General features: G+C 33.7%; 3 protein-coding genes across 3 annotated transcripts in view; 1 reads left to right on the forward strand and 2 right to left on the reverse strand.

Moving 5' to 3' along the window:
• The window catches only part of HELRODRAFT_68586 (hypothetical protein), a gene marked incomplete at both ends in the record, with an annotated part of 45,996 nt that extends 41,417 nt beyond the window's left edge, over window positions 1–4,579 (reverse strand). Inside the window, 3 exons of the mRNA XM_009028933.1 lie at window positions 150–283; window positions 496–655; window positions 4,523–4,579. Of these exons, the coding sequence (XP_009027181.1) occupies window positions 150–283; window positions 496–655; window positions 4,523–4,579 (351 nt within the window). The remainder of the gene's footprint in view (window positions 1–149; window positions 284–495; window positions 656–4,522) is intronic.
• Window positions 4,580–11,847: 7,268 nt separating this feature from the next.
• On the reverse strand, window positions 11,848–13,805 carry HELRODRAFT_164106 (hypothetical protein; the record flags this gene model as incomplete). Its single annotated transcript, XM_009029138.1, has 3 exons — window positions 11,848–11,911; window positions 13,381–13,665; window positions 13,777–13,805. 3 exons carry the CDS (start codon window positions 13,803–13,805, stop codon window positions 11,848–11,850), a joined length of 378 nt encoding a protein of 125 aa, XP_009027386.1.
• Window positions 13,806–16,520: 2,715 nt separating this feature from the next.
• Window positions 16,521–16,874, forward strand: HELRODRAFT_164107 (hypothetical protein; the record flags this gene model as incomplete). The annotated part of the gene is made up of 1 exon (XM_009029139.1): window positions 16,521–16,874. One exon carries the CDS (start codon window positions 16,521–16,523, stop codon window positions 16,872–16,874), a length of 354 nt encoding a protein of 117 aa, XP_009027387.1.
• Window positions 16,875–21,829: the final 4,955 nt, after the last annotated feature.

Consider the following 21,829-nt stretch of genomic DNA (forward strand, 5'->3'; position numbering starts at 1 on the left):
GGAGGGGTTATTTAACTATTAAACAGCGTATTAAAGAAATTTTGAAAAATACAATTCAATTCAAAATTATGTGAAACTTGTGACCAAAATAGAAAAATTTTTAAAAATACATCATCAAGCAAATGTAATACAAAATAATAAAAAATTACTTCTCCTGGAAGATTGAACCATAATTCATCATGCAATTTTTCGGGGTGTTTGTTTTTCCATTCAATAATATTAACTTTACTTTTAATATCATCATCTGCATCGTCATTATCTTCATCATCTTCTTCATCACTTTCTTGCTCACTTCCATCTAATTTTTTAAATATTAATTAGAAATCGTTTGTCAATATTATTTTTGCCAATATACCCAGACAATTGAAAAGAAAATCATTAAAATGAGATCTTTTGAAATATTAACAACTAAGAAAGAAACCAGCTTGAAATAAAGCCAAAATCACAAAAATTATAAGGTTAAAATTTTGAAAATGTAAAAAATGTAAATGTTACCCAATGTACAACTTTTTTTTGCTCCATATTTTTTAAAAAATCTTTCAGGCATAGAAACCGGTAATCTGTGTGCTCTGATTAACTTAGCTCTCTTTAAAAGAACATTTTCGAATTTCTGCTCTAAATCTTGCATTCGTTTGGTGCTCTCAACCATATCATTCTACAAAATGTCGAGAAAAACTTTAAAAAATTTCAGTAACATAACATAACATAAATTAACATAATTTTTAAAATTTATTTAACACGAAAATTTTGTAAAAATATATTCAAATCATATATAAAGTTGAATATATAATATATGCAAATAAAATCTCTGTATATGTAAGTTGTTATATATATATATATATATATATATTGTTATTATATTATTAGTTGTTATATATATATATATATATATATATGTTATATATATATATATATATATATATAGGGTAATAGAGTGATTATTTCCGACCTGCTTCCACTTATATATATATACGTATTGTTATAACCGCTGCAATGGTCAAATTGCGCTTTACTATTTGTTATCTTGATTATTCGTTATCTAACCAAAATAACAGGGCATTTAAATTCATATATTACTTTATTGTGGTTCAAAATAGAATCGTCATTAGAAGTGCAGTTGTTCTTTAGGACCAATTGTGATGTCTTACAATTATTGTAGTATATTCTGAGTTTTACTTTATTAGTATCATTGATTGGTGTAACATTACATTTTATGATATGCATATATATATATATATATATATATATATACATATATATATATTATATATAGCAGTAATTTATAAAATCTGCCGAATATATATATATATATATTTATATATATATATATTATATATATAGCAGTAATTTATAAAATCTGCCAAATATATATATATATATTTATATATATATATACATATATATATATACACATATATATATACATATATATATACATATATATATATATATACATATATATATACATATATATATATATATATACATATATATATATATATACATATATATATATATACATATATATATATTATATATATATATTATATATATATATATATATATATTATATATAGCAGTAATTTATAAAATCTGCCGAATATATATATATATATTTAATTAAATAATTAAGGCCAGTACGTAAACAGTTAACATTAAATTCAATCGCAACTATATTATTAGTAAACTTATATTTTAATTTTTCTAATTATATTGTTATAACCGACCCCTTGAACTTGTAGGGTATGGTTATTCCTCTCTACGTTGATTCTTGACTCCTGAACAAACTTATTTCAGATGACTTTATTAGAAAGAAAACAGTGCTGGCGATCTCGTGTTTTGCTGTGATCAATCACTCGTTTATTTAATCTATAAAATCTTTAGAATGCAGCACAATAACCGGCAGGTAAATCACGAAATACAACAATTCGTCAGTAGTTAAGTTTCAGACTAATTACATTGAGTTTTCTAGCCCTGGTATTCCTTACTGCAGTAAGTTTCCAGCTATTAAAATCTTACCTCTGTCACCAGTGTGTAATCTCCTGAAGATCCCACTTCTAACACCAGCGTTGTAACCTCTTCGACCTCGTAACTACCAACACCGATGTTATAGCTTCAAAACTCGCAATATCTCACACAATACCGTGTTGTAGCTTCTAACAATAATCAAGAGTTCGTTTATCCGTAAGTTCAAGATTTCCGTTAGATGAACACAACTACTTTAAACGCAAACTAAGTTGAACCAGCAGTAATAGAAACAATAAATTAATCCAAATAACTACGTAAAATCACATTAATCACTTTTACATTAAATGTGTTCTGTCTTCTTCTTACCCGTACTCCTCGTGTCGTTATCTCCTGTCTACCTTCATGTTTATATAGCTACCGATCCGCTAATAAGTGTATCACATATCGTGTCACGTGAATTACAATCGTTTTAATTGTCTACGCCTTCTGCTAGTATGGCAGGTGGCATGTGACTTTTACAACCTCCAGATTTCACGGCAAAGTTGTAGTAACGTTCGGATACCTATCATACATTTTACACACAACCTATTGTTGTTAGAAACTGCTAAGAATAGGACGGATCCAAAAAATCGTGATTTTCGTGGTATCCGGATCCATTCCGAATTTAAGTAATGTATGTATCCAAATCCGGATCCTAGATACATGCGCCCTCACAGCCAAGTTTCACCCAATAAATTCTCAATCATAGTGATAGAGCTAATCAATTCAATCAGTCAATCCTTGTTTATAGTCGGACTTTTTTATTCCATTCATCAGTTTCTGTCTCCAAGCCATCCATTGCGTCCAAGACTTTTTTGTGCGGGTGATAGGAACTAAATTAGTCTTATTAAATTCAACTAGAACTATATTTAAACCAAAAAATACAGTAAAACGACAGATGTATCAATTTAAAATTATTTCATCTAAACAAAATTTATTTGCAACTTTTACAATTATGCATTTGTGGTCAAGAATTTTTTTGTAATTTTCTACAAATTAATGTGCATCTATAAAAGTTTCTTCCAAATTTTTATGGTGGTTTTTTTATAATTCCGCAACGATTTATTGTTAGCATTGAAGCTAAAATGACTATTTTTGGTCTGTAAATTACACGAAAAAGTTTAGAAAACCAATTAGTAGTTAACAAATTTTTACTTTAACCCTAAGAACGACCAGACATCATGATGTGAATCTTTGTGAATAATTGAATAATTCATGAATCTTTGTGAATAATTTTTAGGAATTTTTCAACTTTTGTGACTTTTATTTATTTGTATAAAAAGAAATTAATATATACTACCGGGAAATATGCAAAAATGAAATTCTAGCACCAATGGGGTTTATCGGATCCAGTTCTATGCTACAAGATTTTTATATATTGTTTTCTGTGTAAATATTTGTACACTGTGCTGTCATTTTGTCACGAATAATTCAATAAATTTTATAACGATATGTCGAAGTTTTCGCTAATGCAAACATCTAAAATTTTGAGAAATGAAAGTGATGAAAATGAAGTAATTGAATGGAGAAGTAAAGATGGAGAAAGTGCTGAAGATGATGGAAAAAACGAATATGGAGCAAGTTATTGAATACGGAAAATTAGTCTGCAAAGAAACCTGGAAGCATTACGGTATTATATTATATTGAAAAATATTAGAAACATTGATTTTGATTGATGTTTATAATTCGAAAAATAAATCAATATTGGGTTGTAGAACATAATAAAATTCAATAAAAGTAATGAAATTCGATAATGCTTAATCGCGCAGAAAACATAGAAGTCTAGACAAATTGCAACCCATGAGAAGAATTGCGAAACACCAGTTTAAAAAGAGGCGTACAAGTTAAGATTAAGTGTGACCGTAGATGGACAATGGACAACTAAATGGACATCTACTCCTTAGCAATAAGGATAAGTAGATGTGGTATGTAGTAATAATCCTCTAAATAAGGGTAACTTTTGTTGGAAAACAAAAAATATATATATGATATGAATAAAGTGAAATGAGAGGAAAAAGCATGCTTGCAGAGTTGTTCTTGATTTAGTGCAAGATTTGCAAGAATCGGAGTAAAAAGTCACATGACAATGTTTTTTGCTAGTTTTTCACTAAATATTTTGTATATTTACATTTGTTAGAATAAACAAATATGAAAGTTTCTGGATGAGTTTTTTAGTGCAAAAATGAATGGGGTTCAACGGACACCCGATGGTAGTTAAATAAATGCTGGTATTTCTAGGGTTAATGTGGATTGTTTTTGTTGTTATGTTACAAAAAACATATAAATTTGTTTTCAAACTAAAACAAAATATTAATATTTGAAAATAATTGCTTAATATCACGGTTTTAAATAAAATTAATTAATTAGAAGTAGCAAGCATCATTTTATCGCTGCTTACTTTGTCAACAAAAGTAGGACATTACTTTTATCGACAATGAAAACGTAACACTATAGCTTTGTTGCTAAAAATCCACCAGTAGACAATATAGCAAAATTAAAAATTGTTGAAATATACCTCAGAGTTTCGTTTGAAATACAGGTCAGCTGGTGAGCACCTTACCCAATCAGACATCTTTTCCTCTTTGTAATTTTCTAACAATGTCTGCCATTCTCTGGCTTCAGCTTCTATCCTTTTTTCATCATCGTTTATTACCAAATTTGTGTAACATTTGTTGCTGGTAAATCTGAAATGTTGGATGTCTAGTATTAGAAAACATAACATTCAAGTAGATAATTGAACGAAATTCCATACGATTTTGAAACTGTCTTTTTATCGAAACTTTTGATGGAAGTATCTGAAACTTTACTACATTTGACATTTTAAAATAAAAAATAATATATAGTAATGAACAAAATATATATAACAAACCTGTACTTCACAGCATCTGTATCTTCAACTGAGTTTTCTGAACACTTGTAGTCAAATAAACATAATATATTTTAGTACAATTATTACTAAAACGTTAAGTAAGTCAATTTTGAAGTTGGCTTATTGTCAAAATCACCAAAATATATTTTACGGTGGTGATTAGAATTTAGTTATGAATTAAAAAATTTATTTTTTTTAAAAATCAGCTATAAAAATTGTGTATAGAAATAAATTAAACATACCTTTCTAAGAATAAATAACTTATCTTAAGTATCCAAATCATTTTTATAATCAAAAAGCCTATTTTTACATGAACTACTCACATGAACTATAAATATAATATATTTTAGTACAATTATTACTAAAACGTTAAGTAAGTCAATTTTGAAGTTGGCTTATTGTTAAAATCACCAAAATATTTGACGGTGGTGATTAGAATTTAAATTTGAAATTAAAAAATTTATTTTTTTTTAAAATCAGCTATAAAAATGTGTATAGAAATAAATTAAACATACCTTTCTAAGAATAAATGACTTATTTCTATCCAAATCATTTTTATAATCAAAAAACCTATTTTTACATGAACTACTCTTTAAATTGTAGTGGGCTGATACTTTTTTAATTTGTTTAAATTGACTAGTTTGATAGGCAGTATCATCCGTACTACTGACCAAAAAATTTAGAGAAGGCATCCTTAAAACTTGACAGGGTGGTGAATTTGAAAATTTGAAAAAAACTTCTTTTTCATGATTTGTGGTAGAAATCGAAGATCGCTTAAAACTTTCTTCATCTGGAATAAAACTGTTCCCAATAAATTGAGAAGAATCGTTACGAACAAAGTTAAACGGCAGAGCTTGTAAGTTTTGGTCCAATGAATTTCCGTCAATTGGTTGGTTCGTTGTAGTAGAATTAGTTATAAACTGAACATTTTGCAAGGGCGGTTGAAAAAAAAGAGGAGGTGGAAAATGTGGAGGAGGCAAGTTAAATATTGTGGGCCCACGATGACTTTCGTTCATGAGGAAAGGAAATCTTAGTGGAGGCTAAAAAAAATTATATGCAATTTTAAAGTGACAGAACTATAAAAAAATTAAGATTATATGGTAAAATATAAAAGGTTACATTTTACATTTACATTATATATATTTTATATTTTACCATTTTACATTCACATCATATATATTAATATATATACAGCAATGCATATATATAATTATTTCGTCGCCAATAATTATAGTTCGCCAATAATTATAGTTTGTTTAACCCTTAACATACCAAGGGGGGTCCTTCAAGAGTAGTTTTCCTTAACCCTGTCAAAAGTAACCAAACAAATTCCACCATGATTTTTCTATTCCTCCCGATTAGGGTAGCAATAAATATTCCATTGTTGTTTTTATTATACGTTATTTCAAAAACAGTAAAAAAGAGCATTGGGGTCCTACACGCTTGGTACACTACGTTACCGATTGTGTTTTTGTTTTTTAACACTTATGGCTGAAATTGTAGACACATTTTAAAGGTTTCAGTATTAAAAAGTATTATTCTGCATTCTTACTGAATATTTGCTCATCTTACTTACTTTTAATTTGTCCTCCATTTGCAAAACTTCCGTTGAAAATTATTATTTTCTGTTTCAAATAAAGTTTATAATTTGCTGTAAAGATTTTGATATCATAAAATATAAACGTAAACGTTTGAAAATAAGAAAAATGGCTCGTAGACAAACTACAGATGAGATTCTCCGAATGTTAAATGAATGTGAAATCAGTGACAGTGACCCGGAAGATGTATTGGAACAATCTGATGAAGAATTTATACCAGCAGGAGATGCATCCGAATTGGAGGACAATCTTGAAGTAAATTCTGAATATAGTGACAGTGCTAGTGAAAATTCGGATACAAATTCGGATGAAGATGAATTCACAGCAAAATCAGGTAGAAGATGGACAAGTTCTGTGCCACCATCATCTCGCCGTCGTCAATATAACATTGTCAAGGGATCACCCGGGCCAACACGCGCAATTAATGTTGCATCGACGATATCTGAAATTTTCAACTGGTTCTTTGACGACCGAATTGTGGATGCTATATGCACCTTCACCAATGCTGAAGCTTCTAGAGTTATTAATGATTTCAATGCAACTGCTGATTCGAATAAACAGAAAGCTTGGACAGATGTAGACCCTGTTGAAATAAAAGCATTTTTTGGTGTTCTGCTGATTGCTGGAGCTCTTCGCTGTAGTAAGGAAAATATTTCTGAAATGTGGACGACAGATGAAAATATTCGTCGTGCTGTTTTTACTGCTGCCATGGCACGAAACAGATTTGCACTCATCCTTCAATTTATCAGGTTTGACGACAAATTAACACGTGCTCAAAGGAGAACAACTGATAAACTTGCAGCTATTCGTGAAGTTTGGGATTGGTTTGTAATAAATTGCCAAACGCTTTTTACGCCATTTGAAAACATCACAGTAGACGAGCAGCTTGTAGCATTTCGAGGCAAATGTCCGATGAGGCAGTACATGAAATCAAAACCAGCAAAATATGGAATAAAAATATGGGTGGCCACAGATGTGAAGACTTCATATTTGTACAACTTACAAGTCTACACTGGAAAGCTTCCAGGAAATGCACCAGAGAAAAATTTAGGACACCGCGTAGTATGTGACTTGGTGGAACCACTGTTTGGATCTGGAAGAGGTGTCACTACAGACAATTTTTTTACATCCGTGAAGACTGCAGAATTTTTGCTGCAAAAAAGCATCACCATGACAGGAACATTGAGAACTAAAAAAACTGATATTCCTTCAGTTATAGAAAATGCAAGAGGACGAGACATACTTTCATCAAAATTTATATTTTCTAACGGGGTAGCAGTAGTCAGCTATGTCCCAAAGAAAAACAAAACAGTCCGTTTACTCTCAACTCAATTTCTAGATAATTCAGTATCCTCTGAAAGTCACAGGAAGCCCAACATGATACTGGAATACAATAATACCAAGGGTGGAGTGGACAATGCAGATAAATTGATTAGAGAATATTCTTGTGCTAGACGAACCTCAAGATGGCCTCTAAGACTTTGCATGAATATGCTCGATATTGGTGCCCTGAATGCCTTCATAATTTGGATGTCGAAAAACAATGACTGGAATAGACATATGAAGAATATTAGATATCAATTTTTGTTAGAATTAGGCAAAGAACTGACCAAACCCAACATTCTACGAAGGACAACCAATCTAAATGGTCTCCACCTTCCAGTTGTCAAAGCAATTGAAGCTGCAGGAGTAGTTGTAGCACGCAACACTACAACCCAAAATATACCATCAGCATCAAGGCAGCAGCAGATCAAAAGGGGAAGATGTTCTTACTGTCCCAGAAACAAAGACAAAAAAGTTAACACAGTCTGTGGAGAATGTAAACGTTTTGTCTGTGAAACACACAGGAAGACAATCACCACTGTGACATGCGCCAAGGATTGCAGGGATAGCAACCAATGATTGATATATATAAATTTATAAATATATTATATACATACATAACATTTACCTATTTTTATTATAATAAATTTTTCATTATATTATTTTAAACGGATGAAAATTTTGAATAATCGATGAAAAGAAGAAAAATCAATTATGCTCAGAATACTTGTTTTACTAAAAAATATCTTAAAACACCCAATAATCATCAAATAACTGAGAAATATCAAAAAATAATTGGGGTCCCTTGAGGACCCCAGCTTGGTAAACAATGTTGATGACATTGGCTTGGTATGCTAAGGGTTAAGCAGATTTTCATATATATATATATATATATAAAATTTATATATATATAAAATTTATATATATATATATAATATATATCAATCAATCAATCAATCTTCGTTTTGCGTCCAGAGACCCGGTTTCCCGAGGTAGGACGTTGTTCTCTTTGCCATCAACTTTTTGCGCCAAATTAGACGATCAGTTGTATCTATTTCATTTAAATTTAGCTTTCATGTCTTGTTCGATTGTTTGCGACCAGGACTTCTTTGGACGGCCTTTGGGACGTGTGCCAGGTACTTCAATATCAGCAAGAGAAGTTATGGCACTGTTTTCACTTCGTTTGACATGACCAAACAACCGCAGACGGTGTTGCCGGCATTCGTCCTTTGTATCATCTAAACCAGCACGACGCAAGATTTCGGTAGATTTGATGTGGTCCTTCAGACTAATTTGTTACATCCATCGGAGCATTTTCATGTCGATTCGTTGAAGTTGTTGTTCCAGTTTGGTTGTCATTGGCCATGTTTCTGCACCATACAACAACACCGGACGTATCACAGATTTATAAAGTCTTGATCGTAATGGTAGTGGGATGTCACGCCGCATCAATATAGAGGCAAGGAGATGCCATTTATTCCAGGCTGCACGTATGCGTGCTCGAACGGCAGCTTCAAATATATTATATAAATATATAACATATAATATATATATATATATATATGAGAACCAAATCCTAGACAATATGTAATAAATCCACCGATTTAAAAGTGTTTATCAACTTATAATCAAATTTTTAAATTTGTCTTAGTAAATTTTTGTCAAAAAAATTGAGTCTGTTTAAAATTGAAACTTTATTGTTATTAAAAAAATATTTTATTAAAATTATTGCAGAGGATCTATTTCGACTTTAAACCGTCATCGTCAGTGCGTTAATAATTGATTTATTGAAAAAAGAAACATGAATGAAATTCTAATGAAAAATTGTAACAACGAAAAGATCTATTATTAGATCTATCTTCAATAATTTTAATAAAATGTTTCTTAATAAAAATGAAATTTCAATTTTAAACAGACTCAATTATGTTGATAAAAATTTAAAGAGACCCAGTATCTCGAGGTAGGACGTTGTTTTTTTTGCCATCAAACTTTTGCGCCAAATTAGACGATCAGTTGTATCCATTTCATTTAAATTTAGAGCTTTCGTGTCTTGCTCGATTGTTTGCGACCAGGACTTTTTTGGTCGGCCTTTGGGACGTGTGCCAGGTACTTCAACATTTGCAAGAGAAGTTATGGCGCGGTTTCCACTTCGTTTGACATGACCAAACCACCGTAGACAGTGTTGGCGACATTCGTCCTTTATATCGTCTAAGCCAGCACGACGCGGCGAGCTCCCAAAATTTTTTAAAATATTCAAAAAAGATAAAATTAAGACTTGACAGGCAAACCAAAAATTATTTCATTAATTAGTACTGGTGAGATAAGCATAAAAGTGTGAGCGCGAGAGCCAGAATTTTTTAATTTAGCTTCAGTTACTGAAGTAGAGGTCTACATGGGAAATTTCCCGCAAATACCCGCGGGAAAACTGCGGGTTGGGAACAGAAGTTGGAGGGAAACTCGCGGGGCGGAGCGGGAATGAAAAGCGAGGGATATTTTTCGTGTGGGAAGTACCGCGGGACGGGAAAAATTCTAAAGGGAAAACCGCAGTTGACTTGACTTTGATGGCGAAGTTACAAAAATGTTGAATATTAATGAGAAAAACTTCATAGCTTAAACAGCGACGCAATTGAAAAAGTTAAATTATTATTATTACTAAGTTTAAAGCTAAGCAAGCTCACAGATGCATAAGCATTACGCTAAATAATATTCATTGTGATAACACGAAAGGACACGTGACCAATTATATTAAGTGTTATGTGCAGGGTAAATCACTATTTATTCTATTTGTTTTTGGGCGATAATTAATGTACAGTGTGACTTTTACTGTGACATGCTTTTTAGTTCGTTCAATTCGTTTGGTTATAGAACGTTATATTTATTTTACGTAATAAATTAGTATACGTACATTACGCTTATTGTTTTCTATTTAGTTTGTGTTTCAACTCTTCAAAACAGCAAAACACAACATTAACATTGTAGCCAGAAGATTCCATGCTTCTAAAATTAACAAAATCTACAATCTACCAACATTCACGGTATGTTTATTGTATATATATATTGTATATATATATATATTGTATATAAATATATATATATATATATATATGTATATATATATATATATATATATGTATATATTGTGTAATGGTGGTCCGCAGCATGCCCATTAAATTCCGTACCGGTCCGTGGAATAAAAAAGTTTGAAAAGCACTGTTCTAACAGATGTATACCCCGATATGATGAACATTTCAATGGATCACCTTTGCCTTTGTATAGCGGAACTGTCATGCTATAGTTCCATTCAGTCGGCATTGAGCAATTTCCCCACACTTCACGGCAAAGTCGTAGTAAGGTTTGGATACCTGCAGTACCAGATGCTTTGATAATATATATATATATAAACCATAAGTTTACCAATTATATATGCATATATAAGAATATATATATTGCATATATAATTGGTAAATTATATGCATATATAATTGGTAAACCATAAGTTTAAGAGTATATAACTCAATTATTGTAACCAAGAAACGCAAATTGAGGTGTCACGACCAATAGGTAAGAACAACATCGCGTTGTTAGAAGGTTTAAGAACCCATTCAGTCACAAGAGGTATAATATATATACATATATATTATCCGGCAGGCTACTGATGAGTCTCGTGAGACGAAACGTACGTCTGGCTTATGGCGGGTAATGGTTTGCCAATAATACCTCTTGCGACTGAATGGGTTCTTAAATCTTGTAACAACGTGATGTTGTTCTTACCTATTGGTCGCGACACCTCAATTTGAGTTTCTTGGTTACAATATTTGAGTTGTGTTATCTTAAACCTTATTCGGCAGGCTACTGATGAGTCTCGTGAGAGACGAAACGTACGTCTGGCCTATGGCGGGTAACGGTTTACCAATAATACCTCTTGCGACCTAATGGGTTCTCAAACCTTGTAACACACGATGATGTTCTAACCGATTGGTCGCGACACCTCAATTTGAGTTTCTTGGTTACAATATTTGAGTTGTGTTATCTTGAACTTTATTCGGTAGGCTACTGATGAGTCTCGTGAGAGACAACAGGTATAATATATATACATATATCTCGTACGTCTGGCCTATGGCGGGTAATGGTTTACCAATAATATAATATAATTATTATTTATATAATAAAATATATATATATATATATCTATTATTAATCTAAGTAAATATCAACCGACAATCGCTGAATTCCTTAACCTTGGACTTAATTGTCATTACATGAGGAAACCTAAGAATCTTTAAAAAGAAATTGAAATTGAAAAATTAATGGACGACTTAATCAAATTAGAAAGTCAAAAACTTATAACACTCAACATAAACAGTGTTAACTACCTAAAAGCTAAAAGATGATCGCCCGATGGAGTTGGAAGCAACTCGATCAAATGCCTACGACGCATTTGTCACAGCTATACATATCCATACAACCGAGAAGTCCGAGATCCTGAACCGATCGGGACTGTGCACGTTGAAGGATGCATGTCGTCGTCATCGTCTACGATGGTTTGGCCATGTGAAGCGAAGCGAAAACGATACAATAATTTCCGTTTCTGAGCACCAGGTGCCTAGCACCCGCCCAAGAGGTCGCCCAAAAAAGTGCTGGACGCAGACAATACAGGAAGACATGAAGGCGCTCAAAGAGACAGATGCAATGAAGATCGGCTTGGAGACAGAGGCTGATGAATGGAACAGTCCGACCCATAAAGGATGGAAACTATAAACGAGGACTGATTGATTGATATAAATTATAAATATTATACAATTTCTATATTATTGTATTTATTTTAGTTTTTGGTTACTATAGTCCCAATATTTTATATTATTTCAAATTATGACACTGATGATGGTAATTTTGCCGAAAAAAGCTTTCCTGTTGCAATTAAACTATTTTAATTGTATTAGTTTTTATTTAATATATTTCATTAATTTATTTAAAATGTTAAAATTTTAAAATGTTATTTTTAAATTAATAGCATTAAAATGAATATTATAAAACAAACAACAACACACGTTTAGACGACATTTTCCCCGAGATCGGGGGACGCCATTCACATCTGTCACTCGCCTCAGTATCACGCAACCCCGCTTTCACTATGTCCTTCTCCACTAGCTCTCTCCATCCCAATTCCTATCACTCCTTCAACCTCGAACTCCAACGCTCGCCTAATCCCGACCCTTTCATCCCTTCTCAATACATGTCCATACCATCGCAATCTCGATCTTCTTATCAATATCACAATGTCTTCATTCAGTCCCATCATCGACATCAGCTCTGTACTACTCCTCCTATCCTTCACTTTAACCCCACACATCATCCTCACTATAGCTCTTTCAGCCCTCTGCAGTACACTTTCCTCCTCTCATCCTGATATTACCCTCACTATTACCTTTCCAAACACCATCACAACCACAATTACACCATTGCTTTTCCGCCTCACTTCCAATACCTGCTCCACCAACTCTTCTCTTACCATCACGCCGACTCCTCCCGTACCATCATCCCCCTTCCACCACAACATATCTTCCACCTTTAGCCCCCACAAACCTTGTATACTCTCCCTTCCATCTGATCTCCTGTAATGCAGCCACGTCAACCATTCTCCTCTGCAACTTCACCACTTCCAAACTCCTTCCTGTCAACGTGCCTACATTCCAGGTACCAAACCTCCAAACCCTTGGTCTGCAAGTAATCCTTCCATCCATAATGCCTTGCACCGCCACGCTAAAGAGTGGGGTGCCAGTAGCCAGACCATCCACAGGGCCTTGCACCGCAACCCCATGGACTGAATTCTTCGCAATCTCTTCTGCCGGATACTGAGGGCCATTGTCACTTCCGTCATCATAAGTATTTTTTTGGCTAATTTTTACGCAGGACGCCCTTCCTTACGCAACCACGGTTATAAGCGGTGGGCCTAGCCTTTGATGATCCAACATCACTCACAAGGCAGTAAAATGAATATTATAAAACATTTTGTTAATTTAACTAACTAATAAAGCAAATAATAACCTACAATTTGTTATTAGAAAAATAGATATATTAAAATTTAAATTATTAAATAATACTATGGCGATAGTATTATTTAATAATTATATATATATATATATATATATAATTATTAAATAATATATATATATATATATATGTGTGTGTGTGTGTACATATATACATATAGATCCCCACATACCATATGCAATGTGTATGATGCGTGGTTTGCACGCGCATTCATATACGCTGTGTGTTTGCGTTGAAACCTCTAAAGCAAACGCAAAAGAGAGAAAGTATCCTTTCACCTTTAATCTGCAGAAAATATGTGAATTGGATTACATCAAGGATCAATCCTTAGCTCATTGTTGTTCATATCGGTGATGAAAAAAATTACTAAATACGCATGTATGCTGATGATATAGTACTGACGGCTACATCCGAAGTAGAGACAGCGAAAAAGTTTGAGGTCTGGAGTCGACATTTGGCCAAACAAGGGCTCAAAGGGAACATAGGAAAGACAAAAGCGCTGATTATGCAAAAAGCGCTCCTACCGGCCGCTGGCCATGCTCGGTCTGCAATGCCGGTGTTGGCAGCAACTTAATTTTGTGTCATTGTAAAAAATTGTCATGAAAGGTGCCCGGAAATAACTGGAGCATTGTCTTCTGTAGCGGGAAATTTCATTTGCCTAACTTGTCAAAACCCTAGCTTCTATATTCACTCGACCTGACATTCCTCCGCAGCTGCGAACAAAAACGACAGTCCGTGATACCATTACTGGTTTATGAAGCAGTAAAATGGCCCATGACCAAAAGCCCTGAACAGCAACTGCACAGAAAAGACAAAAAACGTTGCGATAGATATTGCGTGTGCGTTTGGTCGACTACATTGAATCAGTTAAGATATTGTTTCGTAGCGGGCTTCAATCAATAAATAAAGCTTTGCAAAAACATTGTATGCGCTGGTTCGCTTAAGTAAAAAGGAGAGAGAATGCAGCAATATAGACTATTTAAATCTCGATCTTGATGAATCTCGATCCGAAGACAACATGACAAACAACCATTGAAAACTGCTGGGCTGAATGAAGATGCCTTGAGCATAAGGGAACCACGGACGCTTAAACGACGATTGATTGATTTGATAATCAAACCCTCAGACCTATCATAAGCCAGATAACTACCCCAACATAGGCAATTGCTTAAAAAAAGCCGAACGAAATTATCACTTTTTGTATTATGCTTAGGATCAACATTTGACTTAAGAACCAAAAATCATCAATAGAGCAACAAACCATAGGTAAATGGGAAGACGACGTAAATTGTCGCATGTTGGCGAAGAAAAGGCTAATAAGTGGTTCAAATGCGCGCTGAATCAAACATCAGCTGCTTCAAATCAATGAATGAATATATGAAGAACACAATAAAAGATATATAGATAATATATATGTAACATTGTAAGTAGTTCTGCGTATGTCAGAGCTGTAATAATAAAGACTAAAAAAAATACAATTGTTAAGAAACATCACTGAATTTCATAATAACTGTAAATACAATTGTTAAAAAATATCACTGCATTTTCAGCTTTTATCAAATGATCTAAGCTGAAAATGCAGTAATATTTCTTAAAAAATGTATCTACGACGGTCTCAAACCTAATTTTATAAATAACAAATCATGGAATGACGATGTAATAACTGAAGCCAGTGACGCAATCAGCAATGAATTGGAACTAACTGATCAAAGCTGAAAATGCAGTGGTATTTTTAATATATATATATATTTAAAATTTGACTATAAATATGTTTAATTATTTAATTTTATCTTCAATTTTATGTTTAACCATATTATAAAGATACGTTACATTATTACATTATTATTATCAACATTCAATATATAATTTAATTTCATCTTAATATTATTCTATATCTTCCTAATTTATCTTATTTCACTGATTTTAATATTTCAAAATTATTCACTATTATTATCAACATTCAATATATAATTTAATTTCATCTTAATATTATTTTATATCTTCCTAATTTATCTCATTTCAATGATTTTAATATTATTCACAATAATATTCAGCTCCGATGACGGCTAAATAGCCGAAACAGCGCTGTCAGCTTAATTTCATCTTAATATTATTTTATATCTTCCTAATTTATCTCATTTCAATGATTTTAATATTTTAATATTATTCACAATAATATTTAGCTCCGATGATGGCTAAATAGCCGAAACAGCGCTGTCGACTGACAAATTTCATGTATGTTTTGAATAAATACGAATTCAAAAAACTACGTGGTGTTGAAGTTCTTATCAAAAAAAACTTTTTTTGAACGCAGAGTAGGCATACAAATGTTGGCGTTAACATATTAACGCCAAACATTCGGTAGAATTTATAGAATCTTGTATAAATTAAAAAAATATCGTCTACTACCAACATATATATATATATATAATTTCATATCTTTTGGCAATTAACTCAGTTAAGAAACCTGAAAAATACATGCACATTTAACAAAAAAAGAATTGTGAATATATATGTTGGAAGGAGACCATATTCTTGTCCTGGGCATGACATAAAACTGCATCCACGCTGCCTTGCGTGCTTTTGAGCAAAAGGCTAGGCCCACCGCTTATAACTGGTGGTTGTCGTCAGGATGGGTGTCCGGATGTAAAAACTTATTACAAATTACTCTTATGCCATCACAAAGAAAAACAACGACTCCTAGTCCCCAGCAGGCCTTAAGTGGTCAAGGGGTGCCAAGAATCCCTGGGAAGTATGCAATAGCGGAGGGATGTTGCAGAAAAATTCAGAATGGCCCCTCTATGGTACTTAGACTTGGAACGCTCAATGTTGGATCACTGACTAGCCGCAGCATGGAAATCGCAGAAATGCTCGAGCGTAGAAGGATTGACATCTACTGCCTTCAGGAAACCCGATGGAAATCGAATGGTATGTCATGTCAACTCAGACAGAAAAATATAAACTATTCTGGAATGGTCAAAAGACGGCCAAAAATGGTGTTCGAATTTTTGTCAGAGAACCGCTAGCCCAAGAAGTACTGGATATTAAAAGGATTAATTCACGTCTCATGTGGATCAGCAAACAATGATTATTTTTTCTGCATACGGACCACAGACAGGCGAATCAGAAGAGATGAAAAATGACTTCTGGGCTGCATTCTTTGACACCATCTCAACAATACCAAAATCTGAAACAATCCTGATTGGAGGCGATCTCAATGGCCACGTTGGAGAGAAAACAGATGGTTTTGACAACGTACATGGCGGTTTTGGCTATGGAAAACGGAATGAAGATGGCAACCACATCCTTGAGTTTGCTGAAAGTCACGGGTTTTGTTTACTAAACACATATTTTAGAAAGAGGTTGGAACATCTCATAACATACAAAGTAGACCATCAGCCACGCAAATTGATTTCTTCCCTGTCAAGCAACAACACCGAAGGCTGTTCAAAAACGTCAAAGTTATACCTGGCGAATCATGTGTCGCCCAACAGACTCCTTGTGACAGACCTTGTTGTCGAACTGTCAAAACATAAGTCTAAACAAATGCCTCGGAGAATCAAAACGTGGAAGCTGAAAAGCAATATTCATCGAGAATAATTTCAACAGATTGTCGCCACAGTTAGACCACCAATCGCAAGCCAGTACAGATTGGAGTACATACAAAAACCGCTTTGATGAAAGCTGCAACTACAGTTTGTGGGAAAACTGGTACAAAACGTCAGCATGAACGTGACACTTGGTGGTGGAATGACAGTGTACAAAATGCAATAGCTGAAAATAAAGTTGCATACAAGCCATGGCAAAAATCAAAGTCTGTTGATGACCATAAAATTTTCCGTGAGAAGAACTATGCAAGACGTCAAGTTGCACTGGCTCGGACAGATCAGTGCAGAGAGTGGCTCACTAAAAGCAAAGGTGAACAAATGAAATCTCTGTATCGTATAGCAAAACAAGCAAAGCGTACGAAAAAAGACATAGTTGGTGCCTCATGTATCAAAAATGACAAAAATGAGATGGTTCTTTAACAAGATGAGATCAAGTTACAGTGGAGAGAATACTTCAACCGTCTGTTAAATGAAACAAATCCCATCAATGTTAACTTTGACGCTCCACCCATCGAAGGTCCGATTCCAGACAAAACTATAGAGGAGCTTACAGAAGCTCTGAAAGCTAAGAAGGAGGAAAGGCAGCAGGGCCCTCTAGACTCACAAACAACATTATCAAAGCATCAGGTATCCAAACGTTACTACAATTTTGCCGTGAAATCTGGAGAAATTGCTCAATGCAGACTGAATGGAACTATAGCATGAGTCCCGCTATACAAAGGCAAAGGTGATTCATTGAACTGTTCATCATATCGGGGTGTACGTCTGTTAGAACACTCCCTGAAGATTGTCGACAAAATCATTGAGAGAAGATTAACGTGGTGCATCACAATCGGAAATTATCAATTTGGTTTCCTAGCGGGAAAATCAACAATTGATGCAAAGCATCAAAAACTATCACACATTTTTGTAGACCTTGAAAAAGCATTTGATCGAGTTCACCGTGAAGCAATCAGGTGGAGTCTACGTCGACAACTCATTCCAGAATATCTTGTTCGACTTGTGATGGAAATGTATACGAATACTAAGACTCTTGTCAGCACAACGGTCGGGAACACAGATGCATTTGACATCGGCATTGGAGTTCACTGTTATTTATAACTGTGATGGAAGAAATCACAAAACCGATACGCACTGGTGACATTTGGAATCTAATATATGCTGATGATATCGTTTTAACAGCCATGTCTGAGCAGAATGCAGCACAGATGTTTGAAAATTGGAACACCAGACTCGCCGATCATGGATTTAAAGTCAACATCAGCAAAACCAAAGCAATGAACACTGGTGAACCCATCCAATCCACAGCTACTGGACGATGGCCCTGTTCAGTTTGTAAAGCTGGTGTTGGTAACAATCAAGTGTCGGTAGTGTAACCAGTGGTGTCACAAACGTTGTTCAAAAATAATTGGTACTTTATCTAAAGTGTCCATTTTGTTTGTCCTGCTTGCATCAATCCACAACAACAAATTCGAAATAGCACTGTTTTTGAAGCCATTAAGGTAGAGAAAGTCACATCGTTTCAATAACTAGGGAATGTTCTATATACGTATACGTGCAGCCTGGAATAAATGGCATCTCCTTGCCTCTATATTGATGCGGCGTGACATCGCACCACCATTACGATCAAGACTTTATAAATCTGTGATACGTCCGGTGTTGTTATATGGTGCAGAAACATGGCCAATGACAACCAAACTGGAACAACAACTTCAACGAACCGACATGAAAATGCTCCGATGGATGTAACGAATTAGTCTGAAGGACCACATCAAATCTACCGAAATCTTGCGTCGTGCTGGTTTAGATGATATAAAGGACGAATGCCGGCAACACCGTCTGCGGTGATTTGGTCATGTCAAACGAAATGAAGTCCTGGTCGCAAACAATCGAACAAGACATGAAAGCCCTAAATTTAAATGAAATAGATACAACTGATCGTCTAATTTGGCGCAAAAAGTTGATGGCAAAGAGAACAACGTCCTACCTCGGGAAACGGGTCTCTGGACGCAAAACGAAGATTGATTGATTGAATTGATTGAAGGAGACCATATTCTATAAAGTATTGTATGAATTCTACCAAATTGTTGGCATTAGATAATTTAAAGTTTGTCTTTTCAATTTTGCTTACTAGAATATTCTGGAAAATGTTCAATTTATTGTAAGCAGAATTATTATCCAAGTTCATCATGCTAATTTATTGAAAGTAGAATTATTATCCAAGTTCATCATGTAGATAAACCTTATTTCGATTTTCGTTGTTCTTCATTGTTATTAAAGAAGTGACAGCAACAAAGAACATGAAAAACATGACACCAACTGGGTAGCTCTCTTATGCTAAGTTAGTAACCTTGTTTTGTTTAAAGAAACTTCATGAAGCAAAGCTGCACTGAAGATGATGTGTGAAAAATCGAGATCCGTATGATGAATTTGGGTAATAACAGTTTTATTCAATTTTCATGATAGTCTTGGATAATAATTTTATTTTCAATCAATTGAACAATTTCCTGAAAATTCTAGTAAGGAAAATTGATGACAAACTTTATTATATTAAATTATATATATATATACAAAATGTTTATACAAGTGTTATCATTTTAGTGTTATTTTAGTTGTTATAATAGCATTATACAAGATTATTCTGGTGTTATCTTTGATGGTTCTGTGAATTGTCTTGTCTTATGCTATAGCTATCATCCATAAGTGTCTGTTTAACAAATTTCGGTTTTGCTGTGATTAAAGGCGAAGAACTTAATGATTAGATGTGTGCAAAATAATAATACTTTTCTTTTATCGATCTGAACACTCACTGTATCTCTTCAAGCAATAAGTAACACATTGTAAAAATAAAATGTATTGCATTAACTTTTATTTCAATTCAAAATTCTTTATCTGTTAAATAAGCATATATTTTCCAGTTTTCGGAACAGAGTTAATTGCCAAAAGATATGAAATTTCATTCCATGCACTGACAGTTTAAACATTTTGGGAATTTAGATTCAGGGCAAATAGGCTTAATATATACTAAACACAACATATATGCTAAATGTAAAGATTGTCAAGTTAATGATAATTCGCCTCAGTCGCTTGCCATGGCGCTATATAAAATGACATTATTATTATTATTATTATTATTATTATTATTATTATTATTATTATTATTATTATTATAGCTCAACTCAAACTATAAATCATCAGATTTTACTTGCCGTCACAATTTGCGTTTGAGTTTCGAATGTACGATACATCGCTGACTTGGATTGGTGAAAACTCAGATACCTTGGTCACCAAATCGGCAAGAACATGGCTATCATTGCTTATCAGCAGCTGTCTGTTGGAAGCTATGTCGCTCCCATATAAGTAAGGTGGTTTGAATGTTAGATCACTCAAACATTTTGCCGAATCTCTAAGAGTAAAATTACGAAATTACTTTAAACCAAAAGGCCAAGAAGAGCATAAAATGCTTATGGAGTGAGTCATACAATAAGACATACAATAAAATTGACAACATGCTTCACGACTCAAATGACACAAAATCGACACTAAGCGCTAAAGAACCGGCAAGTAAATGAACATTCGCTGTCACTCCGCTGCCAAGGGACCATTTTTAAATCGATTAAAGACAACATTTCCGTGGTTAGAATTGCTCACTGGTCGAGGCTCACCGCCTTACTTCCTGAAGTACTGTTTAAATTTGTTAGGAAAAGCCTTATTCAACAGCTTCCAACGAATGCTAATCTATTTAGATGAGGAAAATCGTCTTCTGTTCTTTGTACTTTTTGCAATGTTCGGCAAACCAACAAACATGTCCTATCCAACTGCAGCTTTAAAAAGATACACAACACGCCATAACAATATTCTAAATATAATAATAGAAAAATTAAAATAATGCACAGGACCAGAGGGAACGATGTATGCAGACGTCGTTTGTGATGGGATCCGCCCACTGTCTCTTCAAATCACTTCGTCCCGACATTGCACTACTCCGTGACAACACAATCGAAATATTGGAGCTAACTGTCTGCCATGAGTCTAATTTTTTCAATTCAAAACAATATAAAACAGACAATAACTCTAATAACCTCCATAATAATTTACTTGGAAATTCAAAATATTTAAAAATAATAATCAACACATTTGAAATTTCGCCGCTAGGTTTTTTCATTCGTTTCGATTTGTCGCTGGTTGACATTATTTGGTATTGTGTATAGGATGTCAGAAATGGGTGCATAAGAGATGTAGTGGTGTGAGGGGGGCACTGAAAAAGGTGGAAGGCACGTTCAAATGAAAGAAATGTGTTCATGGTGTGATTAATAGGACGGACGCAAGGACGGGGTTGAGTGGTGGCATTGAAAGAGTGGAAAGCTTTGTTT

Source organism: Helobdella robusta (genome assembly GCF_000326865.2).
Source record: "Helobdella robusta unplaced genomic scaffold HELROscaffold_6, whole genome shotgun sequence".
Taxonomy (NCBI): Eukaryota; Metazoa; Annelida; class Clitellata; order Rhynchobdellida; family Glossiphoniidae; genus Helobdella; species Helobdella robusta.